This window comes from Leptonychotes weddellii, chromosome 6, assembly GCF_054177405.1.
Source record: "Leptonychotes weddellii isolate Sample4059 chromosome 6, ASM5417740v2, whole genome shotgun sequence".
Lineage (NCBI taxonomy): Eukaryota > Metazoa > Chordata > Mammalia > Carnivora > Phocidae > Leptonychotes > Leptonychotes weddellii.
The window spans coordinates 86,043,847-86,066,101 of NC_138374.1; the positions used below are offsets into that span (position 1 = coordinate 86,043,847).

General features: G+C 39.5%; 1 protein-coding gene across 7 annotated transcripts in view; it reads left to right on the forward strand.

Annotated features, from left to right (window-relative positions):
* POU2F1 (POU class 2 homeobox 1) overlaps positions 1-22,255 on the forward strand; it is a 183,415-nt gene that overhangs the window by 149,728 nt on the left and 11,432 nt on the right. For all 7 annotated transcript variants that reach the window (XM_081824529.1, XM_081824530.1, XM_081824526.1 and 4 more), the window contains 6 exons: positions 1,865-2,006; positions 2,952-3,097; positions 4,340-4,519; positions 6,370-6,475; positions 18,587-18,929; positions 19,598-19,686. In XM_081824529.1, coding sequence (XP_081680655.1) covers positions 1,865-2,006; positions 2,952-3,097; positions 4,340-4,519; positions 6,370-6,475; positions 18,587-18,929; positions 19,598-19,686 — 1,006 coding nt within the window. The remainder of the gene's footprint in view (positions 1-1,864; positions 2,007-2,951; positions 3,098-4,339; positions 4,520-6,369; positions 6,476-18,586; positions 18,930-19,597; positions 19,687-22,255) is intronic.

Sequence of the window (22,255 nt, forward strand, 5' to 3'; positions counted from 1 at the left end):
CTCGATCCCAGGACCCTGAGATCACGACCTGAGCCGAAGGCAGACGCTTAATGACTGAGCCACCCAGGCGCCCGAAAATGGAGGTTTCTTAAGGATGTTTTTTCCTGGGATGCCTGGATGGCTCAGTCTTTTAGCGTCTGCCTTCGGCTCGGGTCGTGATCCTGGGGTCCTGGGATCGAGCCCCACGTCAGGCTCCCTGCTTGGCGGGAAGCCTGCTTCTCCCTCTCCCACTCCCCCTGCTTGTGTTCCCTCTCTCACTGTGTCTCTCTCTGTCAAATAAATAAAATCTTAAAAAAAAAAAAAAGATGTTTTTTCCTAGGGCGCCTGGGTGTCTCAGTCGGTTAAGCGTCTGCCTTGGGCTTAGGTCATGATCCCGGGGTCCTGGGATCAAGCCCCACATCACATCTTCATCTCCGCATCAGGCTCTCTGCCCAGCGGGGAACCTGCGTCTCCCTCTCCCTCTGCCGCTCCGCCTGCTGTGTCTCTCTATGTGTCAAATAAATAAAATCTTTAAAAAAAAAAAAAGTTCTTTCCTTTCCTTAACTACCACCTAATGCAGGTGCTAATAAATGTAGTATCCTGGGGCGCCTGGATGGCTCAGTCGTTAAGCGGCTGCCTTCGGCTCAGGTCGTGATCCCAGGGTCCTGGGATCGAGCCCCGCATCGGGCTCCCTGCACCACAGGGAAGCCTGCTTCTCCCTCTCCCCCTCCCCCTGCTTGTGTTCCCTCTCTCGCTATGTCTCTCTCTGTCAAATAAATAAATAAAATCTTTTAAAAAAAATAATAAAATAAAAAAATAAATGTAGTATCCATCTAAAAGATGGATTGCAGGGTTGGAGGGAGTCAAAGGACTAGGATAATCCCAATTCAAAATAAGTGTTGCTACAATTGTTGGAGGTGGCTGTTGCATAGTTGAATTGGCTGTGTAGTTCTTGGGACTAGAAATGTTGCCTTTCTGTCCTGCCACTAAACTAATTGAAGTGAGAGCATGAATCATTTAAACTCCATGAGTTTCTATTACCTGTATAAAATAACTATTAAGATATGGCTTTTTTCAGCTTTAACAAGAGAGATTCAGCTGAAAGAAAAGCACTGTATACATTTCAAAGGTTATAGGCTTATAAAGAAAGACATCTTTTGTAATATATTCAGGGGATCATTGTTCTATTGCTATAGGGTTACCAAGTTTCCATTGCCCATGAAGGTTTAACTAAGTGGGTCAAACCTCTCTACTGTGAATTTCTATCTCTATAATGGTTACAAAAGTAGTCTTTTAGGATACCTGTTTTTGTAACCAACTTTGAAATCCAAACTAAGGGTGGAAATTGATTTTTTTCACTGCTTCCAGAAATACTTTATGGCGGGCAGGAGGAGGGTGCAGGGAGAGTGAGGCATTATTTCTAAATTTTAAAGTGATTTATAGGAAGTTTGGCTAGTTCAGAAGTACCTGAAGTTATCTAAACATTTACATCTATTAACCCTGTAGGTGATACAGGTAACTGCTTTTAAAGATTATTTAAATCATTGTGGTTGCATCAGTTAAGGGGCTTGTTAGGATATCAACACTATCTTCTGAAACTTAGAAATATTTGATGTCTTGGTTGTTACATGAGGTAGCAAGAAGAGACTCAAAATGGAGAGAACATGGGAGTTAAGAATTTTGTCATAATCAAGGCCTAACTAACCGTCCTCATTGAATGCTGTGCTCAGCTTAAGGCTGGATGTTTTGTGGGACCCAATAAATGGAATGAATGTTGAGTCTTTAGAACAGTTATGGAGCAGCACCCTAGAGTGAAGACTTTGGACATTAGTGAGACAAATCTCTTCTCTCTTCTCTCCCCCTCCTGCTCTGTATTACTGTGCAGGGCGATGTTGGGCTCGCTATGGGTAAACTATATGGAAATGACTTCAGCCAAACTACCATCTCTCGCTTTGAAGCCTTGAACCTCAGCTTTAAGAACATGTGCAAGCTAAAGCCACTTTTGGAGAAGTGGCTAAATGATGCAGGTGAGTGGATACGTAAGACACTTCCTCACTGTCCAGCGGAGTTTTACGGGACGTTGTTTACACTCGGGGTTATGTTTCCTATTGCATTATTGGTCCTTCAGAACACTGAAGCTCACTAATGTTGGGAGGATCAATATAAATTATGACTTCATAAATTAGAGAGTAATTCACTCAAATCTAGTAATTACAGTGTACACAATGAGCAATAATTTTTAGCCTTGGAATATTTCTTGTATTTGAGCCAGGGTTAGGGATAGTTGAAGGACGAGGATAAGAAGTCCTATGTATTTAGATACACTTAAAAAACAAATTTATAGGTGCTTCCTTGATGAATTATCATAAACTTATTATTGATCATATTTCTGCTTTTGTTATTAAAAATGACCACATATTTCATACATAAAAAGTTGAGCTGCTAGTTTTAACTTAGGTCTTTTGTACTGAGATTTCCTTTTGGAAAATTTGGATTTTGAGTCACAGAATCATAGACTGTGAGAGCTGTAAGGAACCACAGAGATCTCCTAGACTGTGGTTCTCATTGTAGATGGAAACAAAAGTCAGGTCTTTGGAAAAGACAGACCTCTAATACCCACCCTTGGACAGTCTGCTTCCATAGCTCTGGATGAGGCCTCAACATCTGTAATAATCTTAACTGAGTTCCACAGGTGAGAACATCTCATTTTACATAGAGTGCAAAGAAACGCAGAGATGTCTGTGACATGACCAGGGTCATTAGACTATTAAATGACTGAACCTTTTTTAAACTTTAAAGAATTTAGAAAGATCTATGGTAGTGAATGCTGTTTTAATGTAGGTTCTGAAAACCCTTCCGTGCTTGCTTTTAACTTAACATATTTTGGTCAGTTTTGTTGTCATTAATATATGTATCATACGCATGAATCATGCTCCACTAACTTGATTTCTGTGTTTTCTTCTTTCTTACAGAGAACCTCTCATCTGATTCAGGTCTCTCCAGCCCAAGTGCCCTAAATTCTCCAGGGCTGGGAATGGAGGGCTTGAACCGTAGGAGGAAGAAACGCACCAGCATAGAGACCAACATCCGTGTGGCCTTAGAGAAGAGTTTCTTGGAGGTTAGTCAAGTTTTTACTTTTCACATACATGTGATTGTGTAATATTAGGTGCTGTAGGTGATAAAAGATGGACTTGCCAGCCTCGGTCCTTACAGATGCTTATAACATAGTGGAGAACAGTAGACAAAGCCAGTTACTGAACCTCAGAAACAGACCCAGAGTATTTCAGGGTTCGGGAGAGTCCACGCTCACATCCGTGTGAGCCCCAGTGTGACAGGCAGCAGCTGCCCTGGGGTACATCGGAACAGGCCGGGAGAAGTGGGAGGAAAGCACTAGAAGCAGAGGAAATGCACAAGCAAGGGCATCCAGGGAGGAAAAACCATGAGGTAGATCCGGCGACACACAAATAGTTTGGTTTGACTAAATTCTAGTGTCTGTGTGCCTAGAATAGTCGTTTGGGACTAGAACACTACAGGCTTTGGAGGTCTAACAGCTATTTGGTCTCTTGTTTGTTTGTTATTGCCCCGGGAAGATCACAGAGCTTCCAGTAAAATTTTGACTTCTCTAATTTAGAAAAGACTTGAGCACAGTGGAAGGAACATTAAATCAGGAATCTTTATCCATTCTACCACTTTTATTAACTGTGTGATTGGTCAAGTTACTTGATTTCTTATGCTAAAGTCCCTTCACCTGCTATTCCTGCCCATCGGCTTATTGCCTACCTCATTGTCCTAGCGAAAGCATGTGCATGGAGCACTGAGAAACTCTTACATTCCTACTAATATATAAAGTTACATTGATTATTAATTTTATTTGAGATTAATAGCCCTTAAGGAAAAAAAATAAATATTCAAGAATAACTTATTCTTGGGGCACCTGGGTGGCTCAGTCGGTTAAGCGTCTGCCTTCGGCTCAGGTCATGATCCCAGGATCCTGGGATCGAGTACCGCATCGGGCTCCTTGCTTAGCGGGGAGCCTGCTTCTCCCTCTGCTGCTCCCCCTGCTTGTACTCTCCCTCTCTCTCTGACAAATAAAATTGTTTAAAAAAAAAGAATAGCTTATTCTTAGTTAATATGAATAAGTTTAATAAATATATGTTCATTAGAATGTTTATCTATAGAAGTTCTTTGTTAAAAGTGGGCCAATATGGTCCTATATATCCCAACTTCATTCTCTGATTTGTCCCTCCCCATTTATATATTTATGCCAGTAGTTTAAAAAGTTAAGCCCCCCCAAAAAAATTTTTTTTAATTAAAATAATAAAAAGGTATTCCAAAAGATGATTTTTTTTTTTCCCTTTAGAATCAAAAGCCTACCTCGGAAGAGATCACCATGATTGCTGATCAGCTCAGTATGGAAAAGGAGGTGATTCGTGTTTGGTTTTGTAACCGCCGCCAGAAAGAAAAAAGAATCAACCCACCAAGCAGTGGTGGGACCAGCAGTTCACCTATCAAAGCAATTTTCCCCAGTCCAACCTCACTGGTAAGGATAAAAAGTGGAGGATGCAAGCTCAAGGACTAATTTTTATAATTTTACAAATGATCTATGAAATAGACTTATTTCATAATAGTAATGTATTGTATATATATATTCATGTTGAGTAAGTATATATAAATTTGTATTTTAAATGTTACTAAAGTGGGATGCCTGGGTGGCTCAGTTGGTTAAGCATCTGCCTTCGGCTTAGGTTGTGATTGAGTCCTGCATTGGTCTCCCTGCTCAGCAGGGAGCCTGCTTCTCCCCTGCTTGTGTTCTCTCTCTCTCTCTCTCTCTGACAAATAAATAAATAAAAACTAAAAAAAAAAAAAGTTTAAAAAAAAATAAATGTTATTAAAGTAATTAAATCTCATGTTGTCATTAAGCTAAGAACTTACTGATCTTTCTTTTTTAAAGTGAACAATTTTAATTCTTTCCTGTTTCATGGTGGCTCCATTATTCTCTTCTTTGATGTAGTTTATTAGGTTACTCTGTAACTGTGGGAGCAGATTTGCTAGATTCCAGTCACCTAAAAAAAATCCTTAGTTGCTTTTTATTCGTGTTGGGTTTTTGGGTTTTTTGTTGTTGTTGTTTCATTTGTTTTGTTTTGTTTGTGGAGGGGGAGGAAGAGGGAGAGAATTCAAGCAGACTCCCCACTCAGCACAGATCTGATGCAGGGCTCAGTCTCACAACCCTGAGATCATGACCTGAGCCGAAATCAAGAGTCGAACGCTTAACCGGCTAAGCCACCCAGGGGTCCCTATATTCATGTTGGGTTTTAAAGCCCCGTTTATTAAACTTACATGAGGAAGTGACAGTAAATTCCCAGATAACCTTTAGCTCTGAACTTGTATGAATTCAGCCATCTCACATCTTCACTCGCAAACATTATGTAGGACCATTCATTGATAACCTCATTGAGTAACTTCCACCCATTGCTTTGGAATAGTATTCTATACTGAGGGGACATGCAGCGGTCATGTACTCCCTTGATCTTAAGAATGATGGCAAATGTGACTCTGTATTTCCAACCAGGATTCCACAGATGATAAGTTTGCATTTCTGATCTTCCCTTGTTAATTTGTTTTTATTGTATTTGAATATCATTCTATACTGGGATGCTTTTTAAACTAAAGTCATCATTAAGAGCACGTACTGGTTGTTAAGGGAAGGCTGTGGTTGTTGAATGGTTGGGCTTTAATCATGAAGCTCATGACATAGTAGTTATGAAAAAGACAGTCATTAGATCCGGTTCTGTTTTATGTAGATGGCTATTTTGTGTTTTGGATTTATTTGTACTAAAAGGAAACAAAAAGTATTTCTTACAAAACTGTAGAAGTATTTTATGTTACTTCAAAAAGAAACTGTCAGCTCTTTAAAATTTTGCTCCGCATTCTTTCCATAATATCGTTCATTAAAAACAAAAACAAGATAGTCATGTCCCCACATGACCAAAAATAAAAGCAATCCAAGAATCCCTGATTCTCTGATCCTATTGAATAGTTTTCTTGTGTAGATTAAATTGATAATTAGTATAATATTCCTTACTTACTTGGAGTATATCTTACTCAACAGCATTGAAATTTAGGAATGTTTTTTATTTCTTTTTAAAACCTGGGCAAAACCATTTCTCCTATCAGAGAAAAACCATCTTCTAATAGCAGCCTTTGAACGTATGTCTATTTTCTCAATTCTAAGATCAAAAGATGATTATAAAATTATTTCCTCTTAGCCCCTTTTAATTCTGTTGTGTCTGGAATTTAAAATTTTTTATAGGGAAAATACATCTTCAGTATTGATTTGAATTTTTTGATTTTTTAAAAATGCTTTCGCATATTTTCATTTCTGACCTCTAGGTGGCAACCACGCCAAGCCTTGTGACGAGCAGTGCGGCCACGACCCTCACGGTCAATCCGGTCCTCCCTCTGAGCAGCGCTGCGGTGACCAACCTCTCTGTTACAGGTATGTAGCCGCCGGGCCATGCAGCTGGCCTGCAGACGGTAGGCCCATGACACGTCTCTCTGAGAACTGTGAATTAAATTGCGAATTAAGGCTCTAAACTAGAAATACGTATTGCTTTTTTTGAAAAGTCATATATGAAAACCTGAACTCCAAAAAACAGGCATAATTAATTTTGTCAGAAAGAATACTTTCACATAAAGGTTTTCTTATCTGTTTTGTTCTTTCCCACCTTACTCTTATCTTCTACATTGTTCCCAGACTTACCTTTCAAAACTCCCACCTTTTTTTCAAGTAACTCCTTAAAAACCTTCAGTGGCTACAGCTTTTTATATTCAGGAAAGCATCCAAATTCATCATCAGTTCATAGAAGGTTATTAATCTGGATCTAATCTCCCACTAATCTTTTCTCCCTTCCATCCTCAACACGCAGGAAGATTCCATCCATGCCTTTGTAAACATCCCCACTGCACTTCTTTCCAATAGCAATGAAACTACCAGCACAGGCATCAATTCTTTCTAGAAATACTCTTCAGCTTTCCCAGGAAACTGTTCATTTCCACCTGCCTGTATTATAAATGATTATATTTGTATACTTTTGTCTTTTCCAATAGACTTTGCACTTCTCAAAAGGTCTGAATATTCTTTTTGCAATCTCAGTGTCTAGTGCCTGACACATTCACTATAAAATGAATAATTTTTTTTTCCTTTGGCCTCCTTTAAAGTAGCACATTTCCCAATAGCACATTTAAAATAACTGTGTTGTCATCAGAAGTTTTTTAATGATATATGATGAATAAGGCATTCTGTAATTATTCACCAGGTTGATTATGTGCTAGTAAACCCTCGAATGGATTTGTGGTATTTCACAGTCAAGCTTGAATTTAACCTAAAGTTGAGGAATTTGATTGTCTTCACTCATGTTTTCAGTTTGTATAACACTTCTTTGGTTCTGTGATCTAATTGAATGGCTTTATATAGTTATTAAATTTCTAAGTTGTTAGGAAATCTCATGATTTTGTTGATTTATTTAGAGTAGCACTCTTTTTTTTTTTTTTTTTTTAAAGTAGGCTTAAAGTGGAGCCCAGTGCAGGGCTTGAACTCACTACCCTGAGATCAAGACCTGAGCTGAGATCAAGAGTCAGGTGCTTAACCAGTTGAGCCACCTAGGCACCCCTAGAATAGTGCTTTTCGACCTTTTTGGGTTTTAGAGCTCCTGAAAAATTTGATGAAAGCTTTAAATTTTCCCCTCACAAAATAGACATACCCACAATTTTTAGCAAAATATAAGGAGGTTCATAAAGGACAGCTCCCATCAGTCTCCACCTCACCGGGGACATTTTTGGATGCCTTAGGAGTAGAAATTGTAAGTTAAGAACCCCCGTGTTTGAGAGTGTATAGTATTTAGCACTTCGAGGTAGTACGCAAACTGTTGGTGGTTGGTTGCTGTTGTTTTGGGCACTAGAAAGTGAAAATCCGGCCTTTAAGGAACTCACTGTCCACCCTGCCTGCCATCATCTGTTAAATTATAAACTAAACTTTTCCTTCCCAACAAATTATAAGTCATATTATATTAGGCCTAAAGATAACCATCTTTTGCAGAACAATTTCTTATAGTTCAAATAGAACTTAATATAATGGGTAGCTTTGCAGATTTTCTAAAAATGTGGCAAAAATCTGAAACAGAAGGTAATTTTTAGGAGATACACATACTCAAAACTTGCTGAAAATTTTCAATCAGTTTTTGATGGTACTAATTGACCAGTGACATTTTCCGGAACTCAGTTGCTCAGCCCGTTTATGTGCATTTAATTATAACTGTTTTCTAAAATGTTGGTAACTGGGGTGCTTTGGTGGGTCAGACGGTTAAGCTCAGGGTTTTGTTTGTTTGTTTGTTTGTTTTAAAGATTTTATTTATTTATTTGACAGAGAGATAGCAAGAACAAGAACACAAGCAGGGGGAGTGGGAGAGGGAGAAGCAGGCTTCCCGCTGAGCAGGGAGCCCAACGCAGGACTCGATCCCAGGACCCTGGGATCATGACCTGAGCTGAAGGGAGACGCTTAACGACTGAGCCACCTAGGCGCCCCTCAGCTCAGGTCTTGATCTCAGAGTTGTGAGTTCAAGCCTCCCGTGGAGCCTACTTAAAAACAATAAATAAAAAATAAAAATTGAAGTGTTGGTAACTTTTTTGGAATGAATTTTTTCTTTGGTTCTTAAAAAAATTGAACATTATCAGAAACAAATAAGAAAAATAATCACAATGAGCTATTTTTATTTTGCCTTTAAATCTTTTATATATATGTACAGTTCTAATAGTGTTTAGTGTGTCCCACTTTTTTTTTTTTACTTATTTTATAAGTGTCATCCCCTGTTATAGTTTTCACATTTCTACTTTTGATTTGCCCTTATTGTATTAAATGGTTGTATCAGAATTTTGTAAACATTTCCATATAGTGCCATCATAGCTCAGTTTTACCTAGAATGACCAGCTTTTTCAGTTTGAGTCCTACAAATCTTACCTCCCAAGAAACCCCGCAGTCTCTGAACCACATAACTGGTCTTGCTTGTTCAATATGGTATCCTTCATGTCTAGCACACCACCTAGAATGTAAGATACTCAGTAACTAATTATTAAAGGAATGAAGTTTTCACTATTATAAATAATGCTATAGTGAGGACCTTTGTACATACTTACTACTTTTAATTCTTTATTTTTATGTAATTTCAGATTTACAGAAAAGTTATAAGAATAGTTCAGAGAAATCCCACATCTCTTCCCTTAGATTCTCCAAATGAGAAAATCTTATGTATTTGATTTTCTCTCCTTTTTTTCTTTCTGTTTCCCTTTCTGTATATGTGATGTTTTTCTGAACAGTTTTCAGAGCAAGTTGTGGACATGCTACTTTATCCCTATGTCACTGTGTATTTTCTAAAAAACAAGAAATTACCACATATAGCCAGAATACAGTTATCAAAAATCAGAAAATTAACATTGACTCAGTCCTAATATCTAGTAAAAATTCACATTCATATTTTGCCAGATGTGCCAGTAATGTCTCTTATAGCAAAAGAAAATCTTAAGAAAAAAAAGAAGAAGAAGAAGAAGGTAGTCGCAGGGGAAGAATGAAGCGGGGGAAATCGGAGGGGTAGACGAACCATGAGAGACGATGGACTCTGAAAAACAAACTGAGGGTTCTAGAGGGGAGGGGGGTGGGAGAATGGGTTAGCCTGGTGGTGGGTATTGAGGAGGGCACATTCTGCATGGAGCACTGGGTGTTATGCACAATGAATCATGGAACACTTCATCTAAAACTAATGATGTAATGTATGGGGATTAACATAAGAAAAAAAAAAGAAAATCTTAAATCATGCATTGCATTCAGTTGCTGTGTCTCTTTAGTTTTCTTAAATTGGGGACAATATGAGTCTTGCTTTGTATTTTAGGACATTGATTTTCTGAGGAATATAGCTGTTTATTTTGTAGATGTGTTGTCTGACGTTTACTCATGATTAGATTCAGATTATGCACTTTGGGCAAGAAGACCACGGAAGTGCGTCGAGTCCTCCTTTGTGCTTGGTATGGACACACATGCTATTGATTAGTCCCACTACTGGTGGTATTAACTTTGATAATTTTATTAAGGTAGTATATGTCAGGGTTTTTCATTGTGTAGTTATTATTTTACTCTTCACAGCTCGCAAATGGGGAATTTGAGACTATACAGATATCCTGGGTTTTTGTTTTTTTTGTTTTTTTGGGGTTTTTTTCCAAACCTTTGCCCACTAGTGTCCATTGATGATTTTTGTATGGATCTATTATTATGATTCTCAAATAATTCTATCATTTCTTCTACATTCATTAGTTGCCTTTCACCTGTAAGGATGCGCTTTTCCTTTTCCTCTATTTATCTGTCTATATTAGTATGGACTCAGACATTGTTTCTGTATTCAGTAAGTTAGAATCCTACTATCACTTTTTATTTTAATGTTCAAATTGTTCTTCATTTTGCCAGTGGGAGCCCCTTGGTGGTGGCTCCTGTGCTTTTTCGACATGTCCCTAACATTCTTTGAGTGCTTCCTTATTTTTTGGCACAAGATGTTCAACCTCATCTTAAAGTTTCTCTGCTCCAGGCCTGGAATCAGCCATTTTTTCAAGGATCCCTAGTTCTTTTTAGTGAGGAAAGGTATGTAGACACCAAGATCTAGATGCATTTATTGATACTGTGTTGTCATTAATGCTAGAACATCTCGATAGAAATATACATACATTAGTATGTGTGTTTGGATAGACACATGTAAATTTATTATTATTGCATATCTATATGCATTTTTCTTTACCTACTTTTATTAAAATCCATGAGTTCATACTGATATCTCCAATTCCAGCCCAGCACCCTGTAGTTTATTCTTTTCTATCCATACCTTTTTCCATATGTTAACTCCCTTCACAGTGACAATGAGCAACCTGGCTCCTATTATCAACAATATCGTTACTTAATTGCTCAATCTATAGTGAAAACAAAGTGGTTTCAAAATTGCTAACCCATGCCTCTAAACAGAAAAGGCCTACTAATTTGAGTTCCATGTTTGTTTAGAGTTCTTGTCTTTAACCTGAAGGCATAAAGTCCAAATTCTGTGTTCAGAAGTTGTTTGGATTAGTTATTTCTCTATCCTCTTCAGTGTAGTTACATTATTCATTTGAAATTCAGTTGGTTTTGCTTGTATTCAGTATTAGTGTTCTTCCTCTCATCCTTGTGATTTTTTTTTTTTTAAGTATATGAGATAATAGCATATCATCAAACATTGGTTTCAAAAGTCAGGACTGTACAGAAAGTTCTCTTCAGAATAATGTCATTCCCTTCTATTGTAATTCTCTTTCTCTGACAACTCTAAGCTTGGAATATCCTCAGGGCTCTGTTGAGGTGAGTAATTCTCACTTCTGTCATAGTTATCTACTGTGTCCTTCTGGACTCAAGTTGGTTTCCCTACCACCAAATTTCAACCTCTTTCTAATTTCTGCAAGTCTATTAAAATCTCAAGTCCTCTGGCATCTGTCCCCAGAGCTCTTACTTCCTTTTTTCTTCACCATCATTTGGAATAGGATTTTAGAAATGAAGAGGAAAAAACCACATCCTCAGTTTACCATCTTCTAAGAGAAATCTTGTCTTATTGACACAGTTGCTTTTATTTTCCAGTATTTAGCACAGTGCTTGGCACATTATAGCTCCCTGGTAAGCTTTCCTAGAATAGATATAAGAATGATCATGACTGTACTGCTCCAGAAAGATAATGTGTTCTGATGTGTCTCAAAGACAAAAATTCGACAACCTTTAATAATCTCGACTAAACATGCTCTGCCCCAATCTTTTTCCCCAAAACATTGTTTCATAATGAACCATATGCAACCCCATACCCATTAGCAATCCCTCCCCATTGACTCTTCACCCTACTCTTGGCTGGTCTACTCTGTCTCTATGGATATGCTTGTTTTGGACATTTCATACAAATAGAATAATAAATTATATGGTCTTTTGTGTCTGGCTTCTTCCATTTAGTATAACATTTTCCAAGGTTTATCCATCTTGCAGAATATATCAGTACTTCATTCCTTTTTTATGGTTGTATGATATTTAAAACACATTTTGTTCATCATGGACATTTGAGTTGCTTTCAGTTTTTGGCCATTTTGAATACTGATGCTATGAGCATTTGTGTGTAGGTTTTTATGTGGACATGTTTTCAGTTCTTTTGGGTATATATTTAAGAATGGAATTGGTGCATTATGTGGCATACTGGAGTATTATGAACAACTTTATGCCCCCAAAATAAGGCAATTTAGATGAAATGGATAAATTCTGAGAAAGACACAGATCATCCAAACTCACTCAAAAAAAGAAAACTTAAATAGACTTAAAGCAAGCAAAGTAAATGAATCATTAATGTAAAGCTTTTCCAAAAAGAAAAGCTTAGGTCCAGATGGCTTTAGCAGTGAATTATATCAGATACTAAAGAAGAAATAAAGTTAATCTTCAGCTGTCTCTTCCAGAAGGTAGAGGAAGGACAGCTCATTGTATGAAGCCCATATTACCTTGATACTAAAGCCAGACAAAGATACCACACATACACAAAAAAAATTATAGGCCCATATCCCTTATGAAAATACACACAGAAACACTCAGCAAATTTTAGCAAATCAAATCCAGTAACATACAGAAAAGATTATACATCACCACCAAGGGGGACTTATCCCAGGAATGTAAGGTTGGTTTAATAATAACTGAACATCAGGTAATGTAATACACTACAGCAATAGAAGAAAGGACCAGAACTGCAGGATCATCTCAGTAGATACAGGAAAAGCATTTGACAAAATCAATACCCATTCATAATAAAAACCTAGAATAGAAGAGAACTTCCTCACCAGATAAAGACTAAAGAGCATCTATTAAAAACCTACAGCTAACAGCATACTTCATGGTGAAAGACTGAATGCTTTCCCCCTAAAATTGGAACAAAGCAAGCTCTTGTAGACGAATTAACATTGTACTAGAGGTTATAGCCAATTAAAGGGGAAAAATGAAAAACATCCAACTTGAAAGGGGAGAAGTTAAACTCCTTATTTGCATTATTCTGTGTATATAAAAATCCCAAGGAATCCGCATAGCAACAAAACTACTAGGACTAATAAATGAATTTAGTGTTGTTGCAGGATACAAGGTCAACATATAAAAATCAATTGTGGGGGCACCTGGGTGGCTCAGATGGTTAAGCATCTGCCTTCGGCTCAGGTCATGATCCCAGGGTCCTGGGATCGAGCCCCATGTCAGGCTCCTGGCTCAGCGGGGAGCCTGCTTCTCCCTCTCCCTCTGCCTCTCCCGCTGCTCATGCTCTCTCTCTCTCTCTGTCTCTGTGTCTCGAATGAATAAATAAAATCTTTAAAAAAAAATCAATTGCATATATGCTATCAGTGAGCAGTCCAAAAATGAAATTACAAAAATAATTTTATTCACAATAGCTTCAAAAAGAATAAAATACTTAGAAATAAAAGAAGTGCAAGACTTACACAGTGAAAACTGCAGTTTGCTGAGAGAAATTAAAGAAAGTCTGAATAAATGGAGATATTCCATGTTCATGGTTTAGAAGACTCAGTATTTTTAAGATGACAGTATTCTCTGAATTGATCTATAGATTCAGTACAATTATAGTAAAAATTCTAGCAAATTTTTTGCAGTAATTATCATGATAAACTCATTCTAAAATATATATGGAAGGGACCCAGAATAGCCAAAACAATTTTGAAAAACAATGAAGTTGGAGGGCTTAAATACCCTGATTTCAGAGCATGGTGTAAAGCTATGTGATAAAAAGTATGCCGCCAGCATGAGGACAGACAATAGTTAACGGAACAGAATCGAGAGTCCGGAAAGACACCTTTAAACTTACGCTCTGTTGACTTTTGACAGAGGTACCAAGGCAATTCAGTAGCAAAAAGATACTCTTCACCAAATGGTTCTGAGACAATTGGATGTTCATATTCATGAAGATGAATTTAGAGCCTTTCCTGATACCATGCACAAAAACTAGGAAGGGATCAAAGGCCTAAATGTAAGAAATAAAATGTTTAGAAAACAAATAGAAAATCTTTATGATTTCGGGTTAGGCCAAGAGTTTGTAGATACAACACCAAACACAATCTATAGGGAAAAAAAAAAAATGATAAATTGGAATTTATCAAAAGCAGAATCTTTTGTACTTCAGGAGACATTTTAAGAAAATGAAAAGACTCCCACAGACTTGGAGAAAACATTGTAAATCATATATCTGATAAAGGAACTGTGTCTAGAGCATATAAATAACTCTTACAATTAAATAGTAAAAATAGGGGCTCCTGGGTGGCTCAGTCGTTAAGCGTCTGCCTTCGGCTCAGGTCATGATCCCAGGGTCCTGGGATCGAGCCCCGGGTCAGGCTCCCTGCTCGGTGGGAAGCCTGCTTCTCCCTCTCCCACTCCCCCTGCTTGTGTTCCTGCTCTCGCTGTGTCTCTCTCTGTCAAATAAATAAATAAAATCTTTAAAAAATAATAAGTAGTAAAAATATAAACAACCTCATTTTTAAAAGGGCAAAAGATTTTAATACACATAATGCCAAAGAACATAGAGAAATGACTAACAAGCACATGAAAAGATGCTCAACCTTATAACTCATTAGAGAATTGCAAATTAAAACCATATATATGATTTCATACTCACTATAATATGGCTATCATCAAAAAGACCAAAAATAATAATTGCTGGCCTGGAACCTCATGCATTGCTGGGGTAATGTAAAATGATACAGCCATTTTGGAAAAACATTTTGGCGGTGTCTTTAAAAGTTAAATGTAAATTTATCATTTTGGTAAGTCCCCAAGAGAAATGAGCGCATGCCCACACGAAAACCTTGGTACAGATGATCAGAGCAGCATTATTAATAATAACCAAATACTGGAAACAAGCCAATGCCCATCAACTGGTGAATCCATAAATACGATGTGGTCTACCCAGGCAGTGGAATACTTTCCAGCCAGAAAAAGGAGATATTGATTTGTGCTACAACATGGATAAACTTTGAAAACAGTATGCTAACTGAAAGAAGCCAGATGAGAAAGATCACAAATCGTATGATTGCATTTATGTCAAGTGTCCTGAAAAGGTAAATCTATAGAGAGAAAAGTAGATGACGGAGGAGGGCTGTAGGTGGGAGAGGGGTGTGACTGCAAATAGGCACAAGGGATCTTTTCTGAGTGTGGTAGTGTCATAAATTGGGTGTAGTGAGTGATGATTGTACAACTTTGTAAATATATTAGAAACCATTAAATTTTACATTTAAATTGGGTGAATTTTATGACATAAATTATACCTCAAAAAAATGTATTTCCTAAAACAAAAGATGAGGCGGGAAGTGAAAGGATGTGCCAAACACTCTATATTCTTGCGTGTAACTTCCTGCTAACCTTCGAGATGGGTGATGGCATCTCATTTTGTTGTTGAGACATTGAAGCTCAGCAAACATCAGTTCTCTGATCAAAGTTGCCCAAGTAATTATGTTGACAAGAATATAAGGCATAAAATGTTGATTAAAATGTGATTCACTGGGGCGCCTGGGTGGCTCAGTCGTTAGGCATCTGCCTTCAGCTCAGGTCATGATCTCAGGGCCCTGGGATCGAGCCCCACATCGGGCTCCCTGCTCAGCGGGAAGCCTGCTTCTCCCTCTCCCACACCCCCTGCTTGTGTTCCCTCTCTTGCTGCGTTTCTTTCTATCAAATAAATAAATAAATCTTAAAAAAAAAAAAAAAAGTGATTCACTAGGGTGCCTGGGTGGCTCAGTCAGTTGGGCGTCTTTTCTGCTTTCAGCTCAGGTCATGATCCCAGCATCCTGGGATTGAGTCCCACGTCAGGCTCCCTGCTCAGCAGGGAGTCTTCTTCTCTTTCTCCCTCTGCCTGCCACTCCTCCTGCTTGTGCGCTTGCTCGCACTCTCTCTCAAATAAATAAATAAAACCTTTAAAAATAGAATGTGATTCACTAGCTAGGAGAATTTATTTGAAAATTGCTAGTGCTCACATGACATAGTCTATTGAAAAATACCTGGAATGTGGTTGAAGGATGACAACCAGAAAAAACACCTGGGAGTGGTTTCTGGAGCCATCTCCTAACCCAGGTTCACTTTACTGCTGAGGATGACTGGGACTTTCTTTGTATACATAGGGGATTTTAGGAGAGTGACACTGAATGGTCTGTCCGAAAGTGGTAGTGGAGAGCGAAAAAAAGCCTATTTTAAGTAAGTCTTTGACCTCAAGATAAGGGGTCTTATGGAAATGGACAGTTTCAGAACTTCGAAAGGGAAGTAGTGCCCATAGATAAAATCAGGGTAGATAAGGTGAGAAATTCGGCAAGAAAAGATTGAAAGTACATTGAAATTTCTTAGCAGTACAAGAGAAATGAGAAAAGACGTTTGTCTTTCTAGATAGAACGAGAGGCAGTTCTTACAGGTGTCAAAGTGGAAGAGTGTGAATCTGCCCAACACAGGACCCAGCATAGCATCAGGGGCTCAGAGATACAGAGTGATCAGGTAGATTTAGAACTAAAACAATAATGCAGCCGTGACTAATGATACCCACACAGGTGTAGTTGTACTTAGGGACAACAGCAATCAGGAGGGGATTTTATCTATTTTTGAGAAGGGAGAAAGAGGAGTAAGTGGTCCCTTTTTGATTAGCAGTAAGAAAGATATGTTCATGGGATTCACTTTGTGCAGCAGTCCGGGGGCAGGAAGAGTGGAGTCAGTACTGAAACAGATGATGTCTGATGTCCTCCCAGCTCCATGATGTGTGAAAGAAACACTTCCTTAGAGTGAAAATGAGAAGAGAATTGAATCCTAGATGTTCTTAGTATAGACCAAAATGTTCGAAAATAGATTTTAGGAGGACAAAACTGAATTTTTTAAGAGAGAGTCTTCTTCAGCTTAGTGATAGATTTTATCACCAAAAAAGTGATCTCTTATGTAAGGTCTTTGTTCCAATGTGTTTATGGGTTTGAAATGTTTATTTTGATCAGTCTAGTTCTTCTGTAATGTACCAAGTCGTATTATACTGAAAATTTATAGATGCTTTTTGTCTTTTTGAGTTCTCTGTCCTGAGAAAATACCACTTAGGTTCTGCTTTATATGTATATATGGTTGGTGATACCCTAGAACATAGTGAGTTTCAGTAAATTAAGTTCCAGCTGGTGTAGGCAGCCTGCGTTTGTGATATGGGGCGTTGACTGAGAACTGACAGGAGGACCGCTACCATACTGCCTTCTGTAAATAGCGTCAGAACTATGGCTCCCGGGGACAGCTGAATTCTGCTTTATGGCAGGTGCTCTGTCCTCTGACTGCCTTATGAGTCGTTTCTACTTTGGCAAAGACACTACATTCTTTTCGTCACGCTTCCCTTCGTGACTCAACAGGCCTAACCTCTAGACCTGTGCCGGCCACCGTGTGGCAGGCACTAGCCACCTGTGCTTTTTAAGCACGTATAACAGGGCTAGTTCAAAGTGAGATGTGCTGTAAGTGTAAACTATACACCATTTTCAAAGACTTAGTATGAAAAAAAATACTTTTTTGAGACTGATTGCATGTTAAAATGATAATATTGTGGAAATAATTTAACCTGTTTTTAATATTTTCAGTAGGACCACTAGAAAATTTTAAATCACGTATTTATTATGTTTCTGTTGAACAACATTGATCTTGAACATTAAATAATTCCAGTGAATGTGTTTTAGTTTTCAGCAATGATATTTATGTCAATTAGTTGTTTGTAAACAAACGTTTGTTGTTCTCCTTACAACAAAAAGAAGTTTAGCATCTTGTTGTTTTTTTAAGGTCTCTCAAATAACAATTTCCTAGAGCTTCATTTTTTTCATGCTTTTATGAGATTCATAATATCCTTGTTTGTTATTGTTTCCATGAATAAGAAAATGTTTACAATAGGCTTTTTGAGAGCTGATTTTCATTACTGAATGACTACTTAAATTTTTCAATGCAAAGAAGGCATCTAGACATAGGCCCGTAGTTATTTTTGTACTATTTCTGCAGATGTTATTATTGACATGTTAACTTTAGAGAAATATGTAACTTTTAGTTTTTCTTACCTTCGTTGTTTGTGTTGATTTTTCTATAGAGACTACTAAAATTTCTGATTGAAAATGCTTTTCAGAAGCAAGGATTGTTTTGCTTTATGTTTCTTCCCCAGACCAGTTGTATTCCATAGTTACAGCTTCTGTGATTCTTTCTTTTATTTTTTGAGTAGGAAACTGGAAATAGAAATCTGTGTTCTCTGTTTCTTCCCTGGCTGCTTTATTACGCTTGCCTCTTAAAGCAGGTTTCTTGGTTTGGGTTCTAAAATGTTCATTTCCATAAGATTGCTAAACTAGGTTAATAGAAGGACACATGTAGGGGTTATTGGATGGTAGATGACTTCGTCACCATTGAGTCGAGAGTGTGGCTGAACAAAGCCATGGTTCCGGTAGAGACACCATCCCACCCCCCACCACCCCCACCGAAGGTCACGTTCTCCTCTGGTTCTCCTCTCAGGCACCACAGACAGCACGTCCAGCAACACTGCCACGGTCATTTCCACGGCGCCGCCAGCTTCCTCAGCCGTCACCTCCCCCTCGCTGAGTCCCTCCCCGTCTGCCTCAGCCTCCACCTCCGAGGCATCTGGTGCCAGTGAGACCAGCACAACACAGACCACCTCCACTTTGTCCTCTCCTCTTGGGACCAGCCAGGTGATGGTGACCGCGTCAGGCTTGCAGACAGCAGCGGCCGCCGCCCTCCAAGGGGCTGCACAGCTGCCGGCGAACGCCGGTCTCGCCGCCATGGCCGCCGCCGCGGGACTGAGCCCGGGCCTGATGGCGCCCTCACAGTTCGCAGCTGGGTAAGGAGCCTCTCGCCCTGGTCACCTGAGCAACAGCTAGGAGCCCTCCCTGGAGCCACTCGTCGGGGACACTTGACCACCCTCTTAAGTGCCCCCTCCCCCCGAAAAAACTCTCAAGCCGTCATCCGTTTGGCACAGGTGGCTCTGTGCTAGCGCCGGGGCCTTGGTCACAGCTGGACTCTCACTGCTATTTCCAGATGAAGACGCAGAGCTGATCTGCCTGAGTTGTGGGGCCAGGAAGACAGCCCAGAATTCTCCATTTAAACTCTCTCAGCTGTCTGCTCTCTAATTCTCAGACACAGGCAAGAGATAGAGCAGTTAGATCCCCAATTTTATATTATCAAGCATACCAGGATTACTTTGTAAATACATTCCCTTCTCTGGCATTCTTTTGTTTTGTTTTGGAAAAAAAGAGAATGACGTAATTCAAAGAAGAGTCAACATGACCGTGCAGGTTTTAGGTTCTGTGTGGATCATACCCTTATTTTGCTTTGCACAAGTAAGCATCAAAGAAAGCAGTAAGAAACCTTATTCTCATAAGGAGAATAACAAATAGTTCCCTATACTGCCCCAGCCGTCTTTTCCTTTTTCTTGTCCTTTTGGGTATATTGTCAAACTCACAGATGTGCCTACCTTGTAACAAAGTGACTGCTCTTTTGGACTTGCAGAGGTGCCTTACTCAGTCTCAATCCAGGGACCCTGGGCGGTGCCCTCAGCCCAGCTCTCATGAGCAACAGTACACTGGCAACTATTCAAGGTCAGTAGAACTTTTCCCCTTGCTTAGCTCTTTTTTTTTTTTCTTTTTAATGAGGGAAGTTTGCTTTGCTAGAGGTGAAGGTGATGGGGAGAGAGAGTTGAATTGATAATGCTGACTAACTTGAGGACCAAGAAAATGTCCTTGTAAAAAAGCTTTCTAGAAGCAGTATAGGTGTTCGTTTGTAAGAACAGGAAATATGCTTAGTTTGTAGTATGGTAAAAAAAAACCAGGGCTCTATGCTGATACTTACCTTCTGTGAATAGACATGGAGGCAGAACTTCCCCCTGATAAATTTACCTAAGTAGACATCCAAGACCCATCTTCAGGTAAACTTGACCAAGAAAAATTTGCCAGTCCCTATCCCCACCCCTAAGAGAGACATATATGAGAAGGTCCCGTAATGAGTTAACCTTGAAGCACATTAGGCAGACTTCAGGAGTACTTTTCATTGTTAGGTTCTGCCCTTTGTGTATCCCCATCAGTATAGAACATATATTCTCTTGGATTGTCTCTTTTCCAAGCCCAGATGGGTCTCTTTCGTCTTTAGCATGCTATCCAGTCTAAATCCACTCATTCCATGTAGGGAAGGGTTTGCCTTGTTTGGCTTGTGAGCTTTGTGTCTAAAGATGCTATGTTACGTGATTCAGGAAGACAATTTGAGACATCACTATATTAATCAGAGAATTTTTTTTCTTAAAATTTAAATGGTTTGTACTTATATGAGAGTTCCTAGAGCCAAAAATAAGCTGTTAGCCAACCTCAATTAAGATGAATGTTTCATGAATGATAATCTCTACAGTATACTATAGAGAATATGAGTTACAAATCTAAGACATGACTTAGATTACTCTTTCTAGGGTTCCTGGACCCAATTCCAACATGTCCTCCCCACCCAACACCAACCAATTCTTGCATACCAGCAGGGTGTCTGAGAGTTCAAATTAATTCTGATCCTGTCTACCTAGAGATAGCATCAGATCCCACAGGTTAAGAGTTCAGTCCTACAAGACTGCTCCTGTTTCCCCTTCAGACACCAGTTGTAAGCCCAGACTATTATTACCTGTGACCTGACCAGTTACAGATTGAAGGTTCCAGCAACCTCTTCCTTAGATTGATTCTGTTACTTTGCTAGAGTGGCTCACAGAACTCAGGGAAACACTTGCTTATGTTCACCGGTTTATTAAAGGATATGATGAAGGATACAAATCAACAGCCAGATGAAAAGATACATAGGATGAGGTCCCAAACAAAGCGATTTCTGTCCTTGTGGCGTTTGGGGCCTGGCTCAGTGGCAGGTAGAAGTATTCCGGTTCCCCAAGATTGGAAGCTCTCCACAAATGACCCAAAAGCTGTCCTCTTGGGTTTTTACAGAGGCTTCATGATATAGTCGTGATTGACTAAGTCATTGGCCCTTGGCTGATTCAAACTCCATCCCCTCTCCCATCCCATGAGGTTGGGGGTGGGACTGAAAGTTCCAACCCTCTGATCACGTGGTTCGTCCTAGGGGTAACCAGTCCCTGCCCTTTGGCGGGGGGGGTCCAAAAGTCACCTTCCCTGATATTAAGACACCCATTTCACCATTTTGGCTCTGAAGCGTTTTCAGGAACTGTGGATGTAGACCAGATCTATCTGATAAATATTAATTTGGTCACTCAGAAGACTGAATGACCAAATCCGTATTTCTTATAAATCATTATATGACAATTACCTTACTAAGCTATTAGCCAACCTCAATTAAGATGAGTGTTTCATGAATGATAATCTCTACAGTATACTATAGAGAATATGAGTTATAAATCTAATTCCTGGTTAGGGCTGTAAACCTTTTGTGACACAAGGATTTCTTTTTGGCTTAAGACTTGTGATAAATCACTTTTTCTCTTGTGTGAGGGTGTACCTCTGGGCTGTAGTGATCCTGCAGAGGCAGATGCCTTCCCAGGGCACAGCTGACCTTAGAACGAGTACTGTCTGGGAAGCCCCGTGACTGTTCTATGACAGGAAGCCTAGAATCTCAGAAAACGTCAAGCTGCACCAAGTCTTGCTGATCTATGCTCTTGTATGACCAGGTCTGAAGTCAGAGACCTTCCCTTCAGTCCCCCTCGCTTTCTTTATATATTATGTAAGAAATTAACCAAATTTTTAATGCCATTAGTAAACCCCTCAAATCTACATGTGAAAATGTGGTTATATGGGTGGGAGGAGCTTGGAGGGGTTGTCAGAGAACAGAAGATACTCAGTGAAAGTTCACCGATAGCTTCTGTGGAGCAGCGACAGACAGCGTCATGGAGAGACTCTCACTCCGAGAGCAAGTCCCAACCTTAGCGAGCCGCTCTGGGCCTCCTGCTGTCTTCCTCCTCCCCCCGCCTCCTCCTCCTCCCTTCCCTTCCCCCTCCCCTCCTCCCCCCTCCCCTCCTCCCCTCCTCCCCCCTCCCCTCCTCCCCTCCTCCTCTCCCTCCTCCCCTTCCTCCTCCTCCCCCTCCTCCTCCTCTTCCTCCCCTTCCTCCTCCTCTTCCTCCACCTCCTCCTCCTCTTCCTCCCCCTCCTCTCCCTCCTCCCCCTCCTCTCCCTC